The 22,786-nt window shown below is 30.2% G+C and overlaps 2 protein-coding genes and 1 long non-coding RNA gene across 3 annotated transcripts; 1 reads left to right on the forward strand and 2 right to left on the reverse strand.

Moving 5' to 3' along the window:
• Positions 1–1,181: 1,181 nt before the first annotated feature.
• Positions 1,182–4,377, reverse strand: LOC105138458 (abscisic acid 8'-hydroxylase 3-like). Its single transcript, XM_011044536.1, has 9 exons — positions 3,996–4,377; positions 3,576–3,894; positions 3,327–3,479; positions 2,867–3,133; positions 2,700–2,786; positions 2,534–2,612; positions 2,351–2,457; positions 2,160–2,278; positions 1,182–1,936 (listed from the first exon to the last, which is right to left on the reverse strand). Exons 1-9 carry the CDS (start codon positions 4,202–4,204, stop codon positions 1,846–1,848), a joined length of 1,431 nt encoding a protein of 476 aa, XP_011042838.1. The 5' UTR covers positions 4,205–4,377; the 3' UTR covers positions 1,182–1,845.
• LOC105138457 (uncharacterized) lies at positions 2,494–3,125 on the forward strand. The gene is made up of 3 exons (XR_844776.1): positions 2,494–2,575; positions 2,793–2,918; positions 3,047–3,125. It is a non-coding gene; the product is annotated as an uncharacterized LOC105138457 (long non-coding RNA).
• A 3,710-nt stretch (positions 4,378–8,087) lies between the features above and the next one.
• On the reverse strand, positions 8,088–21,832 carry LOC105138518 (transcription factor VIP1-like). Its single transcript, XM_011044620.1, has 5 exons — positions 21,691–21,832; positions 12,695–12,962; positions 12,310–12,442; positions 9,466–9,550; positions 8,088–8,636 (listed from the first exon to the last, which is right to left on the reverse strand). The coding sequence occupies exons 1-5, from the start codon at positions 21,830–21,832 to the stop codon at positions 8,392–8,394; spliced, it is 873 nt and encodes a 290-aa protein (XP_011042922.1). The 3' UTR covers positions 8,088–8,391.
• Between the last annotated feature and the right edge of the window lie 954 nt (positions 21,833–22,786).

Here is a 22,786-nt window from a genome sequence, read left to right on the forward strand (position 1 = left end):
GGGGGGGGAACTACTGTTCATCTTTCACACAGCCCATCCCTCTTCTAACCTAAACATACCCTGAGACCTGTTCTTCTCTTTAACTGTAACAACCAAATCAAGCAGCCAACAACCACTATAACCAATTTAGCCACCACACACAACCACAATCTCCCTATTGACAACAGCCACCATTCATCCTCCCTAGCCAGATCATCCGCCCCACCAAACCCATCCCAACTACCACAACCGCAGCAAGCACAACCTTAACAACCGTCCATAACACTCGCAGTGCCATCGTCCTCAGCAGGAACCAACTGATCGACGTCACGGACCATTGAAAGCCCCCATCTGCAGTGCTCGCAAGATTTTCGTCTTCAGAAGCCACATCAGATCGATGTAACAGATCCTCGGCTGCCACCACCCACGGTGCCACACTGCCTCGAGACGACTACTCCTTCACGCTGCTGATCGCAATCCGCTACAGAACCACCTCTCTCGTCAATAGTGGCAAGGGAACCACTTAAGGTAGATTAATCCACTAATCCATGTCAGCAAATAATCAACGCCACATCAGCAAATTCTTCCACGTCACCGCCATGCAGCACATAATCAGTTCCATGCGTCAGCAATCTTCTCCATGTCAACAACAGTAATTACCAGCATCTTCCTACCAATCTAGATAGGAAATCACTTTACTTTTGATACGTTGAGTTTTACTATGTATTATACTTGTTATTCATAGTATTTTTTCGTACTTCAAAAAAATATTTTTATCTTGCATTGTATTTTTAAACTTTGCTCACTTTATATTTTTTCATTTAAATTTTGTATTTTTTTTTATTAATTGTGGAGTTTATATGAAAAGTTATGATTTTGTTTTGATTAATTATTTATACTGAAAGTCTCGTATTGTACCGTTAAATTTATCTATATATTAAAAAAATAAAATTAGTTCTATTTTTGTTTTATGATTTCGCTTGCAAGAATTATCTTAGTTTTATTTTTAAGTTAGTGTTATATGTATTTTTATCATGATTATTTAGTATTCAAATTTAAATCTATACTTATTATAAATCCGACATTTAATAATACTCTTATGAATGTTTGAGGGAAGTTGCAAACTTAGATTTGCAAATTTTATTGAAAAGATGCTGGGAATTACTTAAAGAAATGAAGGAAACCTTTTATATGGGCTAAAATAAAATAAAAACTACAGGAAAATTACCTACCCAATTTTATTGTGTCACAGCACAGATATCATTTTTTAACCTAGTTATGTTTTGAGGATTTTCCCTGTTTTATATGTTTCTAAATCATGGTTAAACCAAGGTCATCCATAATTTCCTGCAGCTGGATAGCGGAAAATCCCCCCCTCCGTGTTTTATGATGGCTTGACAGGTTGTGTGGTTAATTAGATTCTTTATTACTCCGTACCAGTAAATATAGAATCCTTTTCCCTCCTCCCATCGCTATTATACGTTCCAGTGTGTTTGCGTTGTTGTCTATTCTAATCTTCTTTCAATGGATTCTGGGCCTACCTTTTCGTTTTGCATGGAAGGCTAGTTTTCTGGCAATCACATATAATGTGAACCTTACCATCTACGGATTTTTGAGTTTCAGACCCAAACTTAATTCACCACGCTGAAATGGTTCAAAATAGTTTTTTGTGGCAGCGCAAAGTTGAACTTTGTTGCACAGCAGAAGACACAAAACGAGTCCTATTATCATGAATTACATCAATGTTGAAGAGAAAATACATTGGTTTAAAAAGTTCTCGATGCTTATTCTTGTTAACTCATAAATGCTTCGAAGTTCTTCTTTCTTATCCATCCATATGTTCCTAGGAGGTAGATGCTTCACAGTTTATAGTGGCTCAACAATAACTGGATACTTGTTTCTTGGCATCCGCACAAGTGTTGGCTGGACAGAGTCATCTTTCTCAAGAGGTTTCCACCTATTATTGATACCAGAATTATAAACAGATAGTGATAATAATAGCAATAAAAATTTAAAAAGCTCAAAAGGTTGAGATTGGATGAAGTGATCATGCTCTCCGTTCAAGAATGTTCCTGCTCTCATGATACAAGTATAGTACCATGCAATCTATATTGGTCTTTCTTGTAAGTGATATATTTGTCCGTTCTATTCGATCAATTGAATATGGTTTTTCATCTTACTTGTATCTTATGACCAGGTGGTGTATGAAGACACAGATTTCTAGTCTGGCAAGGTTGATTCCAGGGCACATCCGCGGTCCACTACCAAATCCAAGAAAGCTGAAAGACCTTACGGGTGCCTGCAATTGATTTCAAAATTATTTCACTCTGCATATCAACTGATGATAATGGATTGTATTGGAGCTACTCACGTCAAATCTGGAAGGGTCAAACTTTTCTGGGTCGGGAAAAACTTCAGGGTCATGGTGGATGGAAACAACATCCAAGTTAACAGACCAGCCTTTCTTGATTTTATATCCTGCGATGTGATGAAATGAATTAATACCACTATGTTCATATTGCTGCTTGGCATCAGGTTTTGTGGATATACATACCGTCAATTTCAAAGTCCTGGGCAGCTTTTCTTGAAAACCAAGGTAATATTGTGGCTCTTCTGAGAGTTTCATTGATTACCTGGACATAATGGAAGAACCAAACATTCAAATAAGGGGAGATTTTAGCAGATGAAATTTGAAAAAAAAAAAAAAAACCCCCCCTCACTTTATTAGTATAAGGCATGTTGTTAACTTCGGACCATGTGAGGCTGGCTCCATCCGTTCTCTTTGATTGGATGTTTATATGCTCTTCCTGCAGGTCCAATATCAGACTGCATCCAGAAGTCATCCTCACAAAATAAAATATAATTGGAAGACTGAATTTATCATTACTCGGAGTTTCTCTAAAACTGCAGGATTTTCTTCGAGAAACTTCATAAGCCAGGTGAGAGCAGCGGTTGTTGTATCGTGACCTGCAACTAGCAGAGTTAATATATTATCCTTCAGTTGTTTGTCAGTCAGTTTGTCCTCCTGATGTTCTCCACCTTCTGCTTTGCTATGTTTCATTATCAGGGATTCTAGGAAATCTTGTTGGATGCTTTTGCCACTTCTCCTCCCTGCGATTATTGAGTCTAACATGTCGTACATCCTATCCCGAGCCTGATGATCAGGTGCAAAATCGTATCAGAGCAGATCTCAAAATATTCGTTTTTTCATGGATTGTTGTAAGAAATTACGTTCTCGATTTTGTCCTCAGTTTCCAAAGATCAATTAGTTGCTTCATATCTCACGTTACAGTTTGACAATATGGCATGAGAAATTAATTTGACAACATGGCAAGAAGAATTAATACCTTGATACCGTTATGATAAGCTGTTCCTGGGATTTTAAATGGCAGTGATGCAAATGAAGAAGAAATGATTTTGAAATTTGATCGAAACTTTTCCTGCTCTTCTCCAGCGGGTTCTAAGCTCATTATCATGTTACCGATTACTTTGAGAGTGAACTGCAAAAGTGGAAAGATATTTCTATAACATCCCAAAAACAACAGTGCAACCCGGGTGGGAAGCAATCTCTTTTGATTGAGCAACAGAGACTCAACTGTAGAAGCTTCTTCAAGGACCAGCACTGTTCGTCCAGACCATTGGTCCAATGTTTCCATAGCCACTGTGTTAATGAAGTGAAAATACGTTTTTAGGCCATCTACTGACAGGGGTTCTCCGATCAGACGCCGAAGCCTTTTGTGAGCTTCTCCGGTGGTTTGGAGCAAGCTGGTAGGGCCCAGCACCTGCTTCCCTGTATAAAAGAGGTTTAAACTCACCATCCCATCTTTTCCTGTCAACAAGATTTTACTTGCTTCTCTTCCAGTCATGAATACGGTGAATCTTCCCAGAACAAAAGTCTTGAAAACCTTTCCATAACTACGAAAAAGTTTCAATAGAATAGAAAAACAAAGATCAAATTGTTTAGTAGCTGTAGCCGTTTGGACAATAAGACAGATTTTGAGAAGTAAATAGCTTACCTCTGCTGCCTGTTTTTCATGAAGCTGAATATACCAGCTGCACTAGAAAACGCGGATAGGAAAGAGAAACTTTCGCCAACAACTGGCCAACCCAAGCTACCTGGGATTACCTCCATTTCTTTTGGTGAAATCCGTGACTGTAGCCAGAAGAAAGCTGAAAATACAAGCATGCTTATGAGAACCAAGACCAGCAAGATGCTCAGTTCCATTGCTAGTCGCTTGATCCCTCTACACAGCTAGCACCAAATATATATTCAGTTAACAATTAACAGTATTGGATGCATATATATTTTTGGATGATGAGCTCTGATTTCTCCGGTATATTCTTCTCCTTGTTGTCGTTTCTCTAAGACCGTTGGAACTTATTAGGGACAATCTTTACTCTCTAAGTTCCTCCGAATGCCGTTTCCACATTACCACTGCTTAGTAATTAACGTCAATTTATTAAATTGTATGATGCTAAAAAATGAAAACGAAACCTAATAAAATTAGTCGGTTAAATTAGTGATCTGAATTATAAAATTAATTGATTTCTATAATTTTTTTATATTTTTTATTTAAAATAAATATTTATAAAATTAAAAATGAATCAAATGTCAAACAGTACGTAATCAACTAAATATTAAATGATGAAAAAAAAAAATCCAATTCTAATGAATACAACAGTACGTAATCAACTAAATATTAAATATTAAATGATGAAAAAAAAAATCCAATTCTAATGAATACAAAAGAGAAAAGGCTTAATTTCTAGAGCTTAGATGACCTAGAACTCCTCGGCCTCCAGAAAAATGCTCAGACGAGCAGGCTTGGAATAACTTATGTTTCGAGCATTTTTTTTTTCAATTTTCTTAAGTGTGTTATCCACCCTTTAATTAATTGAAAAAAATATCAGGATTCGGTAATCTTTAGTCACTAGTCTATTTTATACCAGGAAAAACTCATTTCACTTTGTAAAATATATTTATAGTCTTTAATAACCTAAAAATTAATTCCAAAACCCACAATCAATCTAAAATCAATTTTTTAAAAAAATTAAAATCTATCATTTTAGGTAATTTTAAGGAAAAAAACATTTTGGATAAACTCTTCATATAAAAAAAACTATTGACTCTAAAATCACCTGTTTTTATGTTTAGAACCGATTTCAACTAAGATTTTTTTTTCTCCCATCAAAATCTGGTTAATTTATCTCTTGTCTCTCAAACTAAGGATAAAAATTATAAAAAATAAAATTTGAAATTGAATTTGAATTTCATAAATTATTAAGAACTAAAACCTTATAATTTAAAAAGTTAAAGGATCAAAGTGCGTGTAAAAAACATATTTCTTTGCTGTATTTTTTAGTATAGTTCTCTATATTTGAATCATGTTATTCTTTAATAAATGTGTTTTAATTTGCCATCAATTTAGGCCTATAGAAGTTTAATTAGGAGAAAAAAATAAGAGATTAAAAAATAAATTACTTTGACAAATCCTCAGGGATTTGTTTTTTTAATGAATAGTGACATGAGGAATAATATTTTCCCGCATCCTTTAGTGTATTTTTTTAATTTGATTTAAAATTAAAAATCGAAAGTCTAGAGATTAAATGTTAAGGGTGTAATAAAATAATTAAAGGATAAAGTATTGTTAAAGATGTTTTAATGCAAGAGTGAAACCATAAAATAAAATTAGAAAGGGTTAAAATTTTAGTTGTTTTATTATTTAGATTAAAAATATAAATATAGTTGAAAAACAATTTTCTTCCATGGGCAGGCCCTCCCAGCATGGGTTTTTTCTATTGTTTAAAAAAAAAAAACCTGGCATCATTCGTCCAACTGATTGTATTATCAGCCCCCCACCAAATCAAACATCAATGCGCAACAAGGAGAATAAGAATTCGTCACCTTTGCCTATTACAAGACAACCATAAGCTTGCAAGAAAAGTTAACATGAGTGACAATCTAGAGGTTATGTTTGGTTTTATGTCGAAGGGGATAAAGGTTAATTTTTATTCACTTTTAACCTTGTTTGTTAGTAGGAGAGGAAGATAAAAACTAAAGGGGCCTAACACTTGATCCTTAAAAAATGTCAAGGGAGGATAACTCTTTAGATTTGTGCTTTTTTTTTTAATATAAAAAAATCATCCACTTTTTTTATTTTCTTTTCCTTAAGAATTAGACCACACAAAACTTTATTATACATATTTTTTATTATATTTAATTTAAGCATTGATTTAAAATTTGTTAGATCCCAATTATATGAGTAATTATATGGTTCTGATTTGAAAATTTTATGACCTATCTTAAGGCTATAAACACTTTAGATCGAAACAAAAGAATTATTTAATTCTAAATAAAATTTACTCGGTTTTTGGTAAATTGCTAAACTAGCAACCCATAGTTTGCAATTATTTTCAAATATAATTCAAAATAGTAGCATTAATCTGCTATAGCAGATTTATCTTTCACGTAAGAATCAAATATTAATTAGGTATTTATCCTGATTTTTTTTATTTTAAAACAATAGAAAAGGTCCACTCTCATACGTATATATAATTTTTACACATCTATTCTAAACTAGCAATCCATAATTTGCAATTATTTTGAAATATAATTTAAAATAGTAGCATTAATCTGCTATACAGATTTATCTTTCACGTAAGAATCAAGTGTTAATTAGATATTTATCCTGATTCTATTATTTTAAAACAATAGAAAAGGCCCCCCCACATACGTATATATAATTTTTACACATCTATCTAACATCTTTAACAACACTTTATCCTTAAATTATTTTCTTACACCCCTTTAACCTTTAGACACTGACTTTTAATTTTTAATTTTGAATCAAATTAAAAAATACATTAAAAAACAATTCAACATGGGTATTAGTTCAATATATTTACTATTTGATAAGCATCTCATAAAAAAATATAATATGTACTAATCTTAATAATTTTAATTAATTTTTAGTTTTAATAAAATATTGATTATGAACATTTAATAATAATGTTTTAATATAATAAAAATATTATAATTATAATAATTTTATAATTTTTTTTGTAAAACATTTTTTATCTATTAATTTTAGATATTTTTTTTATATTTTAGTTTATAAAAAAACAGTTTCATTTCATAAAAAAACATATAATATGTACTCATCTTAATAATTTTAATTAATTTTCAGTTTTAATAAAGTATTAATTATGAATATTTAATAATAATATTTTAATATAATAAAAATATCATAATTATAATAATTTTATAAAAAAATTTGTAAAATATTTTTATCTTAAAAATTATATCTTTACTCTAAATTAATTAATAAAATATTATATTAATAAATTAATTATTTGGTGAATATTATATACATAATTAACATCATTTATAATTAGTTAAATAACATATCGATATTAGCGAAAGTCTTCGCACGCTGCCTGCCGGATTCAGCCCCTCTCCATTGCGAGCGAGCTGCCACTGCCCTTGGCTTCGTCAACGCAATGCGATCTTGTTGGCGGGTCTGCACCTTGACTTTCCACAAACCCACTAAACATTCTGCCAACTTCAGACGCTGCCAGAATCAGTATGCCTTGGGCTATCCATCACCCAAGTCCAGACTCGTGCCTGCTTGCATAAGTTGGTGCGATGCCTGCCGAAATCGCTGCTGTCTTGTGGGATACCACTGTCTACTATGTCTGTCCAGCCACATTTCTCGTCAGCGCAAACTTAGCCAATTTGACACCTGTTACACTGTCCTTTTATCTGGAGGGAATCTTGCTCGGTCACAAGTGATGACAGGCAGATGAAAGAAATAAAAAAGAACTGAAACGGGTGCTCTCTATCAAGGACAGCAAATGGTTGGGCCAACGATCCCTGCAAAATATAGTCACCAACCGTCTCCAAAACCTCTCTTCTTTTTAGAAAGAAAAGACTGAGAACCGGTTGCCATTCTCATCCATGTAATCTGGAGGGGTAAAATATAACCCTGTAGACTTTTATTGATGTCTAAAAATCGCATGCTTTTGTCATTTAATTGTGAATGGCGTAAGGGATAACTTCTGACGAAGGTGCGCTCATAGCTGGTTGAAACCAGGGAAGGAAAAACATGTTTCAAAGGAAAATGTGTGGTGCTTAGTCCTGCCGAACCCAGAGATTAATTATTCTGCACATAGAAGATTACAGTAGTCATCCACTCAATTGTTTAATGAAGGCCTAATTTCTATGCAACATGTGATAAATATAATCTGTCCTGAGGATAACATAGCCTGACGTGACAAGAGCTACGAGAAAGTACTCCCACAACCTGTGCCTGCAACCAATATACATGCTTACATATACAAGATGCTACGAGGGTCGAACTAATTTCTATTTTGCAACATTACATTCCAGCAAATGAGGTTCCGCCCGTGACATTAGACCCTTTGACTGAAATTTGAGAAGCTAGGGTGTGGCTGCCCATTATGAGTCTGGCCAGTGGTGGATGGCTGTGGCATGTGCAGCTGCTGCTGAGTTTGCTGGTTGCCAAAGGTTTGTAAGCCCTGATGGGAGGAGAATTGAGGAGGTAGACCTCTGTTGAAAGGGTTTCCATTGACAGCCGGAACCTGACCGGTTGCTATCTTAAGCCGCTGCACCTCTTCCCTTAATGCTTCATTCAGAGCTGCACACCATGGAAAATTACAAAGACCAATTCATCACTACTCTAGATTCATCCACTGAAACTAATGATGAAAAATAAGTATGTGAACATGTTTCAAATAATCAAACATGAGCATTTTGGCGGAATGCCAAAAAAAAAATGTTCATATGGAAATGATAAAAGGTGTTTCTCCCATTTTTAGAATAATTTCAAAGCATGGCAACAACATAACCTTTGGATAAATGATGCTGACATGCTATAACTTATACTCTACAGACACACCTACACCCAAACCTGCCCAGGCACTGTTTAAGATGTGGCAAATTATGGCATATCACGTCCATCAAATGCTAAAAGAGGATGATGTTCACGTACCAGGTGAGGTGCTTAGATTATGTAAGTACATTATAATGTTAACTGGTGTGCTTAGATTATGCAAGTGCATTAAAATGTCAAATCAGCATTTTGGCAGAATACCAAAAAAAAAAAAATGTTCATATGGAAATGATAAAAGGTATTTCTCCCATTTTTAGAATAATTTCAAAGCATGGCAACAACATAACCTTCGGATAAATGATGCTGACATGCTATAACTTGTACTCTACAGACACACCTACACCCAAACCTGCCCAGGCGCTGTTTAAGATGTGGCAAATTATAGCATATCACGTCCGTCAAATGCTAAAAGAGGACGATGTTCACATACCAGGTGGGGTGCTTAGATTATGCAAGTACATTATAATGTTACCTGGTGTACTTAGATTATGCAAGTGCATTAAAATGTCAAACAAATAGAAAAATGTGATTATTACACCTCCAAAAAAGAAAAACATTCTTATTCAAAGCGTACCGTCTCTAAGGTGTGCTTGTTGCTCCATAGCCTGTAACCTCAGTTTCAGTTCCTTATTCTCAACAGTTAACCCAGTGGTGTCTCTCTGCATCCATAAAAAGAATATAGACAAACATTAGCTTCCCTCCATATTTTTTCTGCTTGTTTTTTCCTAACTGATTTTTTGCCAGTACTAGCAAATGCAGCCTCTATGAGTGCCATCCAGGTTACAGGAAGGATATAGACAAGTCAGAATAAATTAGTACAATTTTGAACAAGATACCCATATCATCTAAAAACAAATTCAAAAAAGCACGCAGGTCGAAAAGGGAATATAGCAACATGTACTAGACTATATATAACCATGCAGCCCAAAACTTAAATATGTTCAACAAATATCATTGCATCTTTAGGGAAATCCATGGATATGGAAAGTATTTGCCAAGGTGAAAAGAGGAGCCTACATTTTTCAAAAAGTCATATACATGTCTAATGCAAAGCATATGACATACTTGTCAATATACACAAATACATAATGAATTGCAAAATCTATATTAGGAAACAGAAATAATGTTCTACTGATTAGTAACCGGATAGGAGTGTAAACAAGAATCTGAAGTAAAGCTGTCTGTAGGCAAGTCTCAAAAGCACACCAATCAACTTGAAATTTAGATAACTTTCCAAACAGAGATTTATCCAAGCATATTTTTAAGAAAAATAATCCAGATTTCAGGGAGGTGTTAATGTGGGCTCCACTTTCACACGAAATTTAAATGTATTTCAACACTTGAAACAGAGCTCGCAGCCACTACGTACATGTCTAATACAAAGCATAGGACATACTTGTCAATATACACAAACACATAATGAATCGCACAATCTATATTAGGAAACATAAATAATGTTCTGCCGATTAGTAACCGGATAGGAGTGTAAACAAGAATCTGAAGTAAAGCTGTCTGTAGGCAAGTCTCAAAAGCACACCAATCAACTTGAAATTTAGATAACTTTCCAAACAGAGATTTATCCAAGCATATTTTTAAGAAAAATAATCCAGATTTCAGGGAGGTGTTAATGTGGGCTCCACTTTCACACGAAATTTAAATGTATTTCAACACTTGAAACAGAGCTCGCAGCCACTACTTTCCATGCATGGTGACTGCAGGATTTAATTTCATGTCTTCAATACAAAACCAATGGCACAAAACCATCTAAGATAGCTAGAATCTTTGCTACAGGTTCCAACTGAAATTATGGACAACCATTGTGGGAGTTAAGATGATATGAAATCTCACAAGGTTTGTTGCATTTCAAAATAAATGTTAAAAAAAGTTCCAGATAATCTTTTATTAAAGTTTCTGGAGGCGTGTCTCAACAGCTAACGCTGATAAATACTTTCATTGGAGAGCATTTATGGGCGTGCAGAACAGGGCTGGGTTGCATGAATGTTTCGATGGGTTGCAGTTGAACTGCCATGAGTGTCCACATGCACTATGCATTTATGCATGATAAAACAGAGAACAATTATATCCAGTATTTTGGAATGACAGTATGGTGCATGCTTCAGAAGATGGAGTGAGTTAAGCGTGTGGACAATAAGCATAACTCATTGTTTTTGGCTATAAGTTTTGAAATGATTGATGCATCACTCAATTCTTCCATGCTTCAACATGCGAGGATAAGGAGCAATTGCATGGCCACAACAAAAATAGTAATATGATTACTGTGTCAGGTATGTTACCATAACAACCAGAACTTCTCGCTGAGAATTAACACAATATTCAACACAATGCTTAAATTAGAACACTAGAAGATAATACTAGTGCATAATCTCATAAATTAACAACCAAATGAGATGATTGGTCAGCAGTTGTAAATGGTGATTAGATAAAACTTGAACAGAATTGACATGTCAAAATATTATAAATGGTTTCACAATTGAAAATATGGTCGACCTAAACTTCCAATTCTGGAACACACAAGATTGTGTTGGGGTTAATGCCTCAAATATAAAAGGCATGTAGCTGCTTGGTGCAGGTGACGCATGAAAGATGCCATGCTATTATATTAAAGAAGTCGCTGTGATGTCAGTAAAAGAACTATTAATCACTATATGGCTGCACTGTTCTTTCCTTCAAGGATACAGAGCAAGGTCCGTGGCCTTAACATAGTAATCTGATCAACGAGTCAGGTTTGTCATCATAAAAACTGAAACTTCTCAAATCAAGAACTAACCCAGCATTTAATGAAATGCTTAAAATAAAACACCAAAAATGATCATTGTTCCATGCATAATTACATGGGTCCAACACAAAATACAATGCATCAGTTAAAACAATAGCATGTGGAATGGAAAGAATTTTTTTAACAAAACACGAAAAAAGTTATTACATCACAGTCTTGAAAAATGGTTATACAGATGCAAGAAAGGTTAAAAGAGATTTTGATTGAACATAAACTTCCTATCATGGGATGGACGTAGCTTAAAACAAATAAGGCAGTATATCAAGGTAAATGCCTCAACATGCCATAGCCAAATTGTAAAGTGCCATAGCTTCTATGCTTGCTTTCCATCCTGTTAAACTCTAATAGATATCTCAAGATGGTATCAAATGAATTGTCCATCATGAGACAATAGTCATTAATCACTCCATCAAGAGATCAAAGTCATAATCAACAGATCCAACGATTATTCACACGTGAGATATCACAAACAAAATATTGCAGCTCCATGCATACCCATACAGAAAAAAACCATCACTTCACAGGGCAATGAAGCACAAATTCAATAAAAGAAACCAAATCTAATTATATTTCTCAAGGAAGTTAAATAAAACCATTAAACAAAACAAAACCAACATATACCTGCAGCATCGTGACCTGTGCGGAGAGGGTGGTTGCTTCAGTCTGAAGCGTCTGCACCTTCCTCTCTAGCTCGCCAGTGTATCTGATTTTCCTCTCCTTTGACCGTGCTGCGGATTGCCTATTAGCAAGAATCCTAGAAAACACAAACATTTCTTTAAAAAAACCCTCATCACTAATCATTTTACCCAGCAAAATGACAATTCAAACAACAAAAGACCACAGAACTAATAACATCACCCTACTACTTCTCCATCTTTCTACTGAAGCACTACAATAATTAACACATATAATATATATATATATAGCTTAGGAAGCAAATGAGGAACAGGTAGAATTAATCATTAGAGATTAATTTTAAATAAAAAATGAAAAGAAAAGGTCAAACCTTTTAGCTCTTTTGGGATCAATCAAAGATAGCTCTGCAAGTCTATCGGGAGCCATAGCTTTCTTGACACCATCAATCATTATAGAATCCACCTCAAACGACCCATCCATCGAATAGCTATGCCTGTGGTGGGGGTTCGCGGCCCTCTTTTCTCCCGCTACCGCTTTCCCGTCGAATTTCTCATCTGCACCGCCGGCAGCCCCAAGACCCCAACCAAATAACTTTTTTATTGTTTTTTTTAACCGCACACACTCTACGCAGGCTTTCGCTAATCAGAGCACACGGTCTACCTTCCAATAAACTCTTACCTTTTTCGCTTCGTTGTCGTCGTCGTTTCCTTTCCAAGTACGATAATTTTTATTCAAGCTCGCAATGCAATGCAGTGTTTTAACTAATTATTTACCCGCGTAATTAGGTTTTAAAATCTATTTTTTTTAAGTTCTTTTATAATTTCATAGAATTTTTTTTAAATGAATTATTCTTTTCTTATACATACATTTTTTTACTAAAATACTTCTTTATACTAACAAGTATTTTGAATTAAAAGTAAAGGCAATTAAAATATCTTTTTTTATAGAAATCTCAATAATTTAAAATAAATAAGAAAATATGAATCCCTTCAATCTAAACTACATTTTTTTTATTAATAGAGACATGGTTTTTTTTATTAAAATAATTTTCTTTTAAATAAAAATACTTTTATGAAAAAAATATTAATAAAATATTGAAAATCATGCTTCCATATTTCATATACTATTAAAAAATAATTAATCTAGTAAAAATATGTAAGATGTTTATAAAAAAAATCTTATTTTTATCGAATTTTTTTTGCCACAAATCTTTTTTTTTTTTGCATACTAGGTTAATAAATAATAATTAACAGGATTATTGCTAAAATTACAAAAACAAATGCTATGATCAAATTTGAAAACAAAGGTAAAATTGAATGGCATTGATGGAATAGTATTTTAAATATAATCTTAATTATTTATTTATAGTGAATTTTATCATAGCTTATTTTTTACCTTAATTTTTTTATATATTTTGTTCAATTTAATTATTATTATTATTATTATATATATGATAAGTGATGCGTTCTTTACTAGTATAGATTCCAACCATCAAAAGTGGTAAAAAAATTAGAATCTGACATTTTAAAGTTCAAAAACCTATTTTTCAACTATATTCATATAAAAATATTTAAAAATATTTTATTAATCTTGATAAATTTATTATTGACCTGAAATTACTCCTAAATCAATCAAAATCCAAAATTATATTGAATCAGCAAAAGTTTTTCAAAACATGCTCTATTTTACTTGGTGAGATAAAAATTCAATATCACTTCAACAAAATTTATCTCAATAAAAAAAATTCAATAACACCAAGATTTTTTTTAGTGTCAAAATATTTTTAACCCGTAACTTTCTCTCCCCTCCGTTATTTTTCAATGACCTTCTTTCTCTTTCCTTAAAACTAAGAGACTAGAACATGAAAAAAATAAAAATTATGATCTGAACATAAAATTATAAACTTAGAAGGACCAAGAATGATTAAATGGAGAAACCTAGAAGGACCAAGAATGATTGAATGGAGAATTTCTGGATGACAATGAACCTTTTTGAAGCAAATATGAAAAAAGCCCATTTGTTTTTTATGGAGGCATTCTTCTTATAATTATTTTTTATATTGCAAATTTAAATCTTATTTTATCAAGTTTACTTCTAATTTAATTATGAATTTTTATAAAAAAAAACCTTGAAGCCTGGAAATATACAAAGAAGTAAACACCACAAACATTATTTTGAATGATAAAATAAATAAATAAAAAAAAACAGTTTGTGACAAATTTTTTTAAATAGTATTATTCATTGAATAGCATCAACCGCAATAACACAAAGTAAAATGATGTTTTTGTTTAAATTTACTGTATAATGATCACCTTTTTAACTTGCTTAGTATTGCAAGTTATTTTCAGATAAATTTTAAACATATCATTTAATTATATCGTTGAGATTTTTTTTTTAAATGATATGATAAAGAGCAAACATATTTGTCAAGATTTGAAGATAATTAATTTAATTAACAGTTTTGAATAAAAGAATATAGACATTTAACAAACAATGATGTATACCAAGAAAAAGGCGAATGTACAATAAAATAATAAAATTTTAAAGTGTTTCTAATATTTTTTTTTTATAAATACACATTCAGTATTTGCAATTCAATCAGCTTATATTTCAAATTTCCTTTTATCTTAAAAAATATTAAATTAATGGGTGTTTTTAGATTTTTTGATGGTTTTAATATATTAATGTTAAAAATTAAAAATAATTATTTTAATATATTTTCAATTAAAAAATAATTTTATCAAAATACTCTGTATCACGTTACCAAATACATGTTAATTAAGAACGATTGTTAACAATACAATCATGAGATTATACCGATGCTACTAGTTCTTAAGGAGTAAACAAAAGTATTGCCATGGCACTACAACGGATTGCATTGCCATCATATGAGGCTATTTGACGTAATGTACAGCTTGAACAAAAACTAAGATTCTCGAGCTTCGAATTTACTGTTCTAAATTGTAGAGAAAACTCTAATATTTTTCTGAAAAGTTTGTAGTTCAATAATCTTCTTTCAAAGCTTCCCATTATAGAATTAAAGACTTATTAGTAGAAGTTCTATATTCTAGAACTTCAAACTACAAAAAAATTTACATGTGACAAATCCTATTTTTTGACGATTAGAAATTTTTTTCAAATAAAAGTAAGTTCATATTTTAAAAGTGGTAAAAAAATTAGAATATGATATTTTAAACCTCAAAAACCTATTTTTCAACTATATTCACATAAAAATATTTAAAAACATTTTATTAATATTGATAAATTTATTATTGACCTGAAATCACTCCTAAATCGATCAAAATCCAAAATTATTGAATCAACAAAAGTTTTTCGAAACATGCTCTATTTTATTTGGTGAGATGAAAATTCAAAATCACTTCAACAAAATTTATCTCGTTAAAAGGAACTCAATAACACTAAGATTTTTAGTGTCAAAATATGTTTAACCCATAACTTTTTCTCCCCTCCATTATTTTTCAATGACTTTCTCTCTCTTTTCTTAAAACTAATAGACTAGAACATGAAAAAAATAAAAATTATGATCTGAACATAAAATTATAAACCTAGAAGGACCGAGAATGATTGAATGGAGAATTTCTTGATGACAATGAACCTTTTTGAAGCAAATATGAAAAAAGCCCATTTATTTTTTATGGAGGCATTCTTCTTATAATTATTTTTTATATTGCAAATTTAAATCTTATTTTATCAAGTTTACTTCTAATTTAATTATGAATTTTTATAAAAAAAACCTTGAAGCCTAGAAATATACAAAGAAGTAAACATCACAAATATTATTTTAAATGATAAAACAAAAAAAAAAAACAATTTGTGATACTTTTTTTTAAATAGTATCAACCGCAATAACACAAAGTAAAATAATGTTTTCGTTTAAATGTATTGTATAATGATCACCCTTTTAACTTGCTTAGTATTACAAGTTATTTTTAGATAAATTTTAAACAGATCATTTAATTATATCTTTGAGAACTTTTTTTTAAAATGATATGATAAAGAGCAAATATATTTGTCAAGATTTGAAGATAATTGATTTAATTAACAGTTTTGAATAAAAGAATATAGACATTTAACAAACAATGATATATATCAAGAAAAAGGCGAATGTAAAATAAAATAATAAAATTTTAAGGTGTTTCTAATATATTTTTTACATAAATATGTATTTAGTGGTGTGGTTGTTTTTGCAATTCAAGCAGCTTGTATTTCAAATATTCTTTTATCTTAAAAAATATTAAATTAATGGGTGTTTTTAGATTTTTTATGGTTTTAATATATTAATGTTAAATTAAAAATAATTATTTTAATATATTTTCCATTAAAAAATAATTTTATCAAAATACTCTGTATCACGTTACCAAATACATGTTAATTAAGAACGATTGTTAACAATACAATCATGAGATTATACCGATGCTACTAGTTCTTAAGGAGTAAACAAAAGTATTGCCATGGCACTACAACGGATTGCATTGCCATCATATGAGGCTATTTGACGTAATGTACAGCTTGAACAAAAACTAAGATTCTCGAGCTTCGAATTTACAGTTCTAAATTGCAGAGAAAACTCTAATATTTTTCTGAAAAGTTTGTAGTTCAATAATCTTCTTTCAAAGCTTCCCATTATAGAATTAAAGACTTATTAGTACAAGTTCTATATTCTAGAACTTCAGGCTACAAAAAAATTTACACGTGACAAATCCTATTTTTTGACAATTAGAATTTTTTTTCAAATAAAAGTAAGTTCATATTTTAATGACCATTTAATAAAGTCTTTCTCCAAAAAGTTCCCATCAAAGAAAGAAATCTCTTCAAATTTAGTAATTTGTCAAATAGGGTTCTTAAATATATCATCATGGATTGTTACTATCGTTCATCAAATAGGCCAAACTGCTCTTATACTACTAATTAACATAACGTATAATGTGAATACAAACAGGATTTAAAAACCCTGAATTTACAATTTTAAATTATAGAGAAATAGATGGAGAAAACTCTAATATTTTTTTTTAAAAATCCTGTAATTCAATAAAAAAAATTTCAAAAAATTGCCCTCAAGACTGTTTAAATATAAGAAGAAATATAATAATTAATAAAATCCTAGTATACAACAATAAAAACAAAGAAAATCCTGGGCACAAGTTCTATATTCTAGAACTTCAGGCTACAAAAAAATTTACACGTGACAAATCCTATTTTTTGACAATTAGAATTTTTTTTCAAATAAAAGTAAGTTCATATTTTAATGACCATTTAATAAAGTCTTTCTCCAAAAAGTTCCCATCAAAGAAAGAAATCTCTTCAAATTTAGTAATTTGTCAAATAGGGTTCTTAAATATATCATCATGGATTGTTACTATCGTTCATCAAATAGGCCAAATTGCTCTTATACTACTAATTAACATAACGTATAATGTGAATACAAACAGGATTTAAAAACCCTGAATTTACAATTTTAAATTATAGAGAAATAGATGGAGAAAACTCTAATATTTTTTTTTTAAACCCTGTAATTCAATATTTTTTTTTTCAAAAAATTGCCCTCAAGACTGTTTAAATATAAGAAGAAATATAATAATTAATAAAATCCTAGTATACAACAATAAAAACAAAGAAAATCCTGGGCAAAAACTCTTAAGTCAAATTTGGCATGTTCTCGAACAAAGCTGTCTTCTTATACTTACAGACAAAACGTCTTAGCAAAAATCCCACCCGATCCATCCATTAATTAGATAAAAAATTATGATCCATTTTTATTAAAAAGTTTATTTGACGCGTTCAAATTCTTTCTGGAGCTAAGACTTTTGTTACGCGCAATGCTGCTTTCGCCACGTCGATAATGAATAGAAACATTCGAATCCAGCACTGTCACTCGAAATATTCAACCTTTTTTTTTAAATGGATTCCACCTTTTCAAAAACATATTTTATGAGTTTAGACAAGGGAATAAAACTTTAATTATTTTAAATTTTTATAAAAAATATATATTTTAATTTGAATTCAAAATCTACTATATAATTTTTAAATTCTTTATTATTATGCTATGCGTATTGGAGATTTGAAATATTAAACGCTTCTTGTTGGTATTTTAAATATTAAATGAATGTTTATGTTTTTGGTGTTAGGTTGGTTGTCATTAATATGCAACAACCATTTGCTATTGCACCAACCATGTGTACTCATCCAAGATGTCAAAGGTTGGCAGCCACCATTGTTGAAGAAGAGTTGAAGTTGGTAGCCACCTTTGTTGAAGAAAAGCCTCCATGAATGCCTATAAATAGAAGTATATGCAAGAGAGCAAAATGAATGAAGAGAATTATGAAAATGTGAAGAGAGTAGAGAGGAAGAGAGAGCTGCAATGACAGCAGCAAAGAGAGTTGAGAGTTGAGTATGAGAGGGTGTAACCCTCCTCCTCCATGTATTTGTTTTGTATTCTTTCTCTTATGAGTTTAGACAAGGGAATAAAACTTTAATTATTTTAAATTTTTATAAAAAATATATATTTTAATTTGAATTCAAAATCTACTATATAATTTTTAAATTCTTTATTATTATGCTATGCGTATTGGAGATTTGAAATATTAAACGCTTCTTGTTGGTATTTTAAATATTAAATGAATGTTTATGTCTTTGGATCTCTTGAACTATTAATTTTATCTCTCTGGTTGTTTGCATAACAAAAGTAAATTGTCGAAACAGGTAACTGCTTGTAGAGTTACACAACGAATCATAACTATATTTATTTACATCAAATTTCACGGCTACATTAACATGCTCGTGCCGTTTAGAATTTTGGTGATAACTATGTATGTCATTGGTTGTTGGTTTTTATTCAGTGCAAACTTCTACTTTCTTCAGTAATAATGTTTGCAAGTGAGGTTATGGCCTAGTAGTGGGAGGGGCTTGTCCTTTTTTTCCGTATCTGGGTTCGAACCTTACCATGCACGTTTGTCACCCCGCGATATCTTATCTGCTCATTGGGCTTGCAGGATGTTCAGTGAGCCGTGGGGATTAGTCGTAGTCCGCGTAAGCTGGCCCGGACACCTCACATAAATAAAAAAAAAAAAAGAATGTTTCCAAATTTTAAGGTGGCGAGTTACTATATATGTTGTCAACTGTAATGGCTCATGCTTACAGATATTATTCTTCGCGGCCTAATTTAATTGTTAAGTAGTTTATTCTCCACTTCAACACTCAAGGTTTGATTTTCATGACAAGCTTTTAGGAAACAATTTGCTCTATTTAAAATCCAAAGACAAGGATTTAATACATATAAAATTACATGAGTATATAGTTATTAAATCTGAATATATCCAAATAAAATAAAAAATTAGAATGATTAAAAATCTGGCTGGCTCATGACCCCGGTAACTTGATAAAATTTAATTGAGATATGATTATTTTTTTTAGATATATTTTTTCTTCTAATTAGAGATTTTTTTTATATTTTTTTTAGTTAGTTATTAACTTTTTTCATAATTCATTATATAAATACTAAAGGAATATTTTATTTTTTAATGTGGAATTTGAAACTATTTAGTATATATACTTTATGTTTAATAAAAAAAATTATTTTTTAAATATAAAATTTTAAACCCTTTAGTATATATATTTTATATTCATAAAAAAATATATTTTTTCAATATTGAATAAAAAAATATTTTTAGTTTAAATACTTCAACTTAAAAAATTAACATACTAACATAATATCTTTTTAATTTAAGATAATTTTTTTTTTCAAATAATATTTTAAACTTCATTATTTATAACATATATAACCTATATTTATATGAATTTTTTTAAAAAAAATTAAATTAAATATTGAATTTTAAATTTTTTTTATTAATCTTAACAATCCATATAACCTAAAATCTGGTTTTTATGAGTATATAGTTATTAAATCTGATCATATCTAAATAAAATAAAAAATTAGAATAAATAAAAATCTGATTGACTCGTCACTACTTGATAAAATTTGATTAAGACATGATTATTTTTTTTAAATATATTTTTTATTTTAGTTAGAGATTTTTTTTATATCTTTTTTAGTTAGTTATTAACTTTTTTCATAATTCATTATATAAATACTAAAGGAATATTTTATTTTTTAATGTGGAATTTGAAACTATTTAGTATATATACTTTATGTTTAATAAAAAAATTATTTTTTAAATATAAAATTTTAAACCCTTTAGTATATATATTTTATATTCATAAAAAATTATATTTTTTCAATGTTGAATAAAAAAATATTTTTAATTTAAATATTTCAACTTAAAAAATTAACATACTAACATAATATCTTTTTAATTTGAGATAAATTTTTTTTCAAATAATCTTTTAAACTTCATTATTTATAACATATATAACCTATATTTATATGAATTTTTTTAAAAAAAATTAAATTAAATATTGAATTTTTTTTTTTATTAATCTAAACAATCCATATAACCTAAAATCTGGTTTTTTTGACCGGTCAACCCCAGGTCGGATAACCATGCATGTGTATCTATCAACATATTGCAGACGTGTTGTCCCCCAAGTATATTATGGCTTTCCATTTATTCAATACATCGAACCTAGCAATACTTTTAGAAAGTTTACAGGAATCCATGCCAGAAGTCTGTTTTGCTCCATGATTTTCAGCTTTCACCTACTTTATTGTCAATTAAAAAACCGCCACATAAGAATTCGGTGAGGATTTTACACCTACTTTATTGCTAATTGTTGAAAGTAGAGGATGGTTCTATTTAAATGTATACAAAAAGGTTTCACTAAAATAAAATATGAAAAATGTCAAGTAAAAAAAAATGCCAATAGTCATGACTCATGCATGGATCTTAGTTAAATCATATAATATTTCCACTCAAGTAAAAGAACACTGATTGTTTTGTTTCGTAATTATTTATTTATTTATATGATGCTTATATTATCTATAACATTCTGTTTCGTCGATGAGAGCACCAATGTTTTTTAAGTAATTCATTTTAAATTATTAAAAATCTCTTAATGAAAAATTTAATACAACTATCACAACTATTAGTTCTTAAAATAATTAAATAATTTTATTCACACCATAAATACCCAAACAATTTATTATATTTGATTTTATAGCTGAGCGGTATAACCAAAACACACAAAACATCGCCATGTAGCAGGTAATTCCTTATTATTATTATATTATTTTCCTTTGCAAGAACCATTTTAAAAGGTTTGAGCTGTTTCATCAATGGAAATTATACTTATATAAAAAAAGTATTACTCTGATGAAATTAATACAGGAGAAGTGGATCCCACCGGGAAAATCAGCGACCAACTACCATGTTCGTGTTCTCCATGGCTAACCTGGCTTAGCTAAATTTAGGAGGTCCGAATGCTTCCATTTCCTTGTTGCCGTAAGAAGGATGCGACCGTAAAACATATCCAGCATAGTGACGGCAAATAACTCCTTTGCAAGACGAATACATGTCAGTGTCGCCTTCCTCATTTGGTTAATTCAAGCGCATTACCGACCAGCATTCGTTCATTACTATCCTTGTAATACCGATGGAATATTTTGTAGATATTTAAACATTGATTCTAGTGGATTTTGGACGGTAACTGATCATTGAAAAATATATTGTTGGTGATTTTTGTTCTGTTGATTATATTTTATCAGCAATATAATTATTAATAAATTTACAAATAGAAAAGAAACTTTAAGAAAAAAAAATTAACAACGTCATTTTACCAATAATTTTATCCATAAATATAATACATTATTGACATAATAAATTATTGATAATTCTATTAGTGATTGAATTTACATTATCGGCTGAATTAACTTGTTGAAAATTTACATATTATTAGTGATCAATATTGTAATTTTTTAAATTTTTTTGAAGAATTTAGTCTGTTAATAATTTTAACCATGACCCATATTCTTTTTAATTAATAATTAACAAAGTTGCTGTTAACACCTTTTTTTACCGTCAAAATAATTAAAATTAGTATCAACAAGATCTATTCAGCAAGAAGAGTCTTATGGTAATTATTTTAAACTTTAATATTGTCTAAAAAACCAGATCCAAGCCGAGACTAAAAAAATTTATTCAAGTTGATTTTATGAATTAAGCTCTTTTTTAATTTATAAAGTTAATATGTTGGTTTGTTAATGTTTTAAGAGTGTTTTATATAGTGTTTTTAGGTTAAAAAAATTGAAAAATAAGATTTTTTAATACAAGACACATGAATATAATTTTCCAACTATCAGTGATAGTTGGATTATATATTAGCAGTAGCATGTTATTTATCCTAACAAGTAATGTGTTATCTTTTTTTTAAATAAAAAAAATTATTATAGGCCTAGATGTCCAGGCATAAACTTAAAGGCCCACAAACCCAAGCTCTTCCTTTCATAGATTTAGGGTTTGCTAGGTTATTTTTCAATTTTTTTTAATAT

This window comes from Populus euphratica, unplaced genomic scaffold (assembly GCF_000495115.2).
Source record: "Populus euphratica unplaced genomic scaffold, PopEup_1.0 scaffold181.1, whole genome shotgun sequence".
NCBI classification, from domain to species: Eukaryota; Viridiplantae; Streptophyta; class Magnoliopsida; order Malpighiales; family Salicaceae; genus Populus; species Populus euphratica.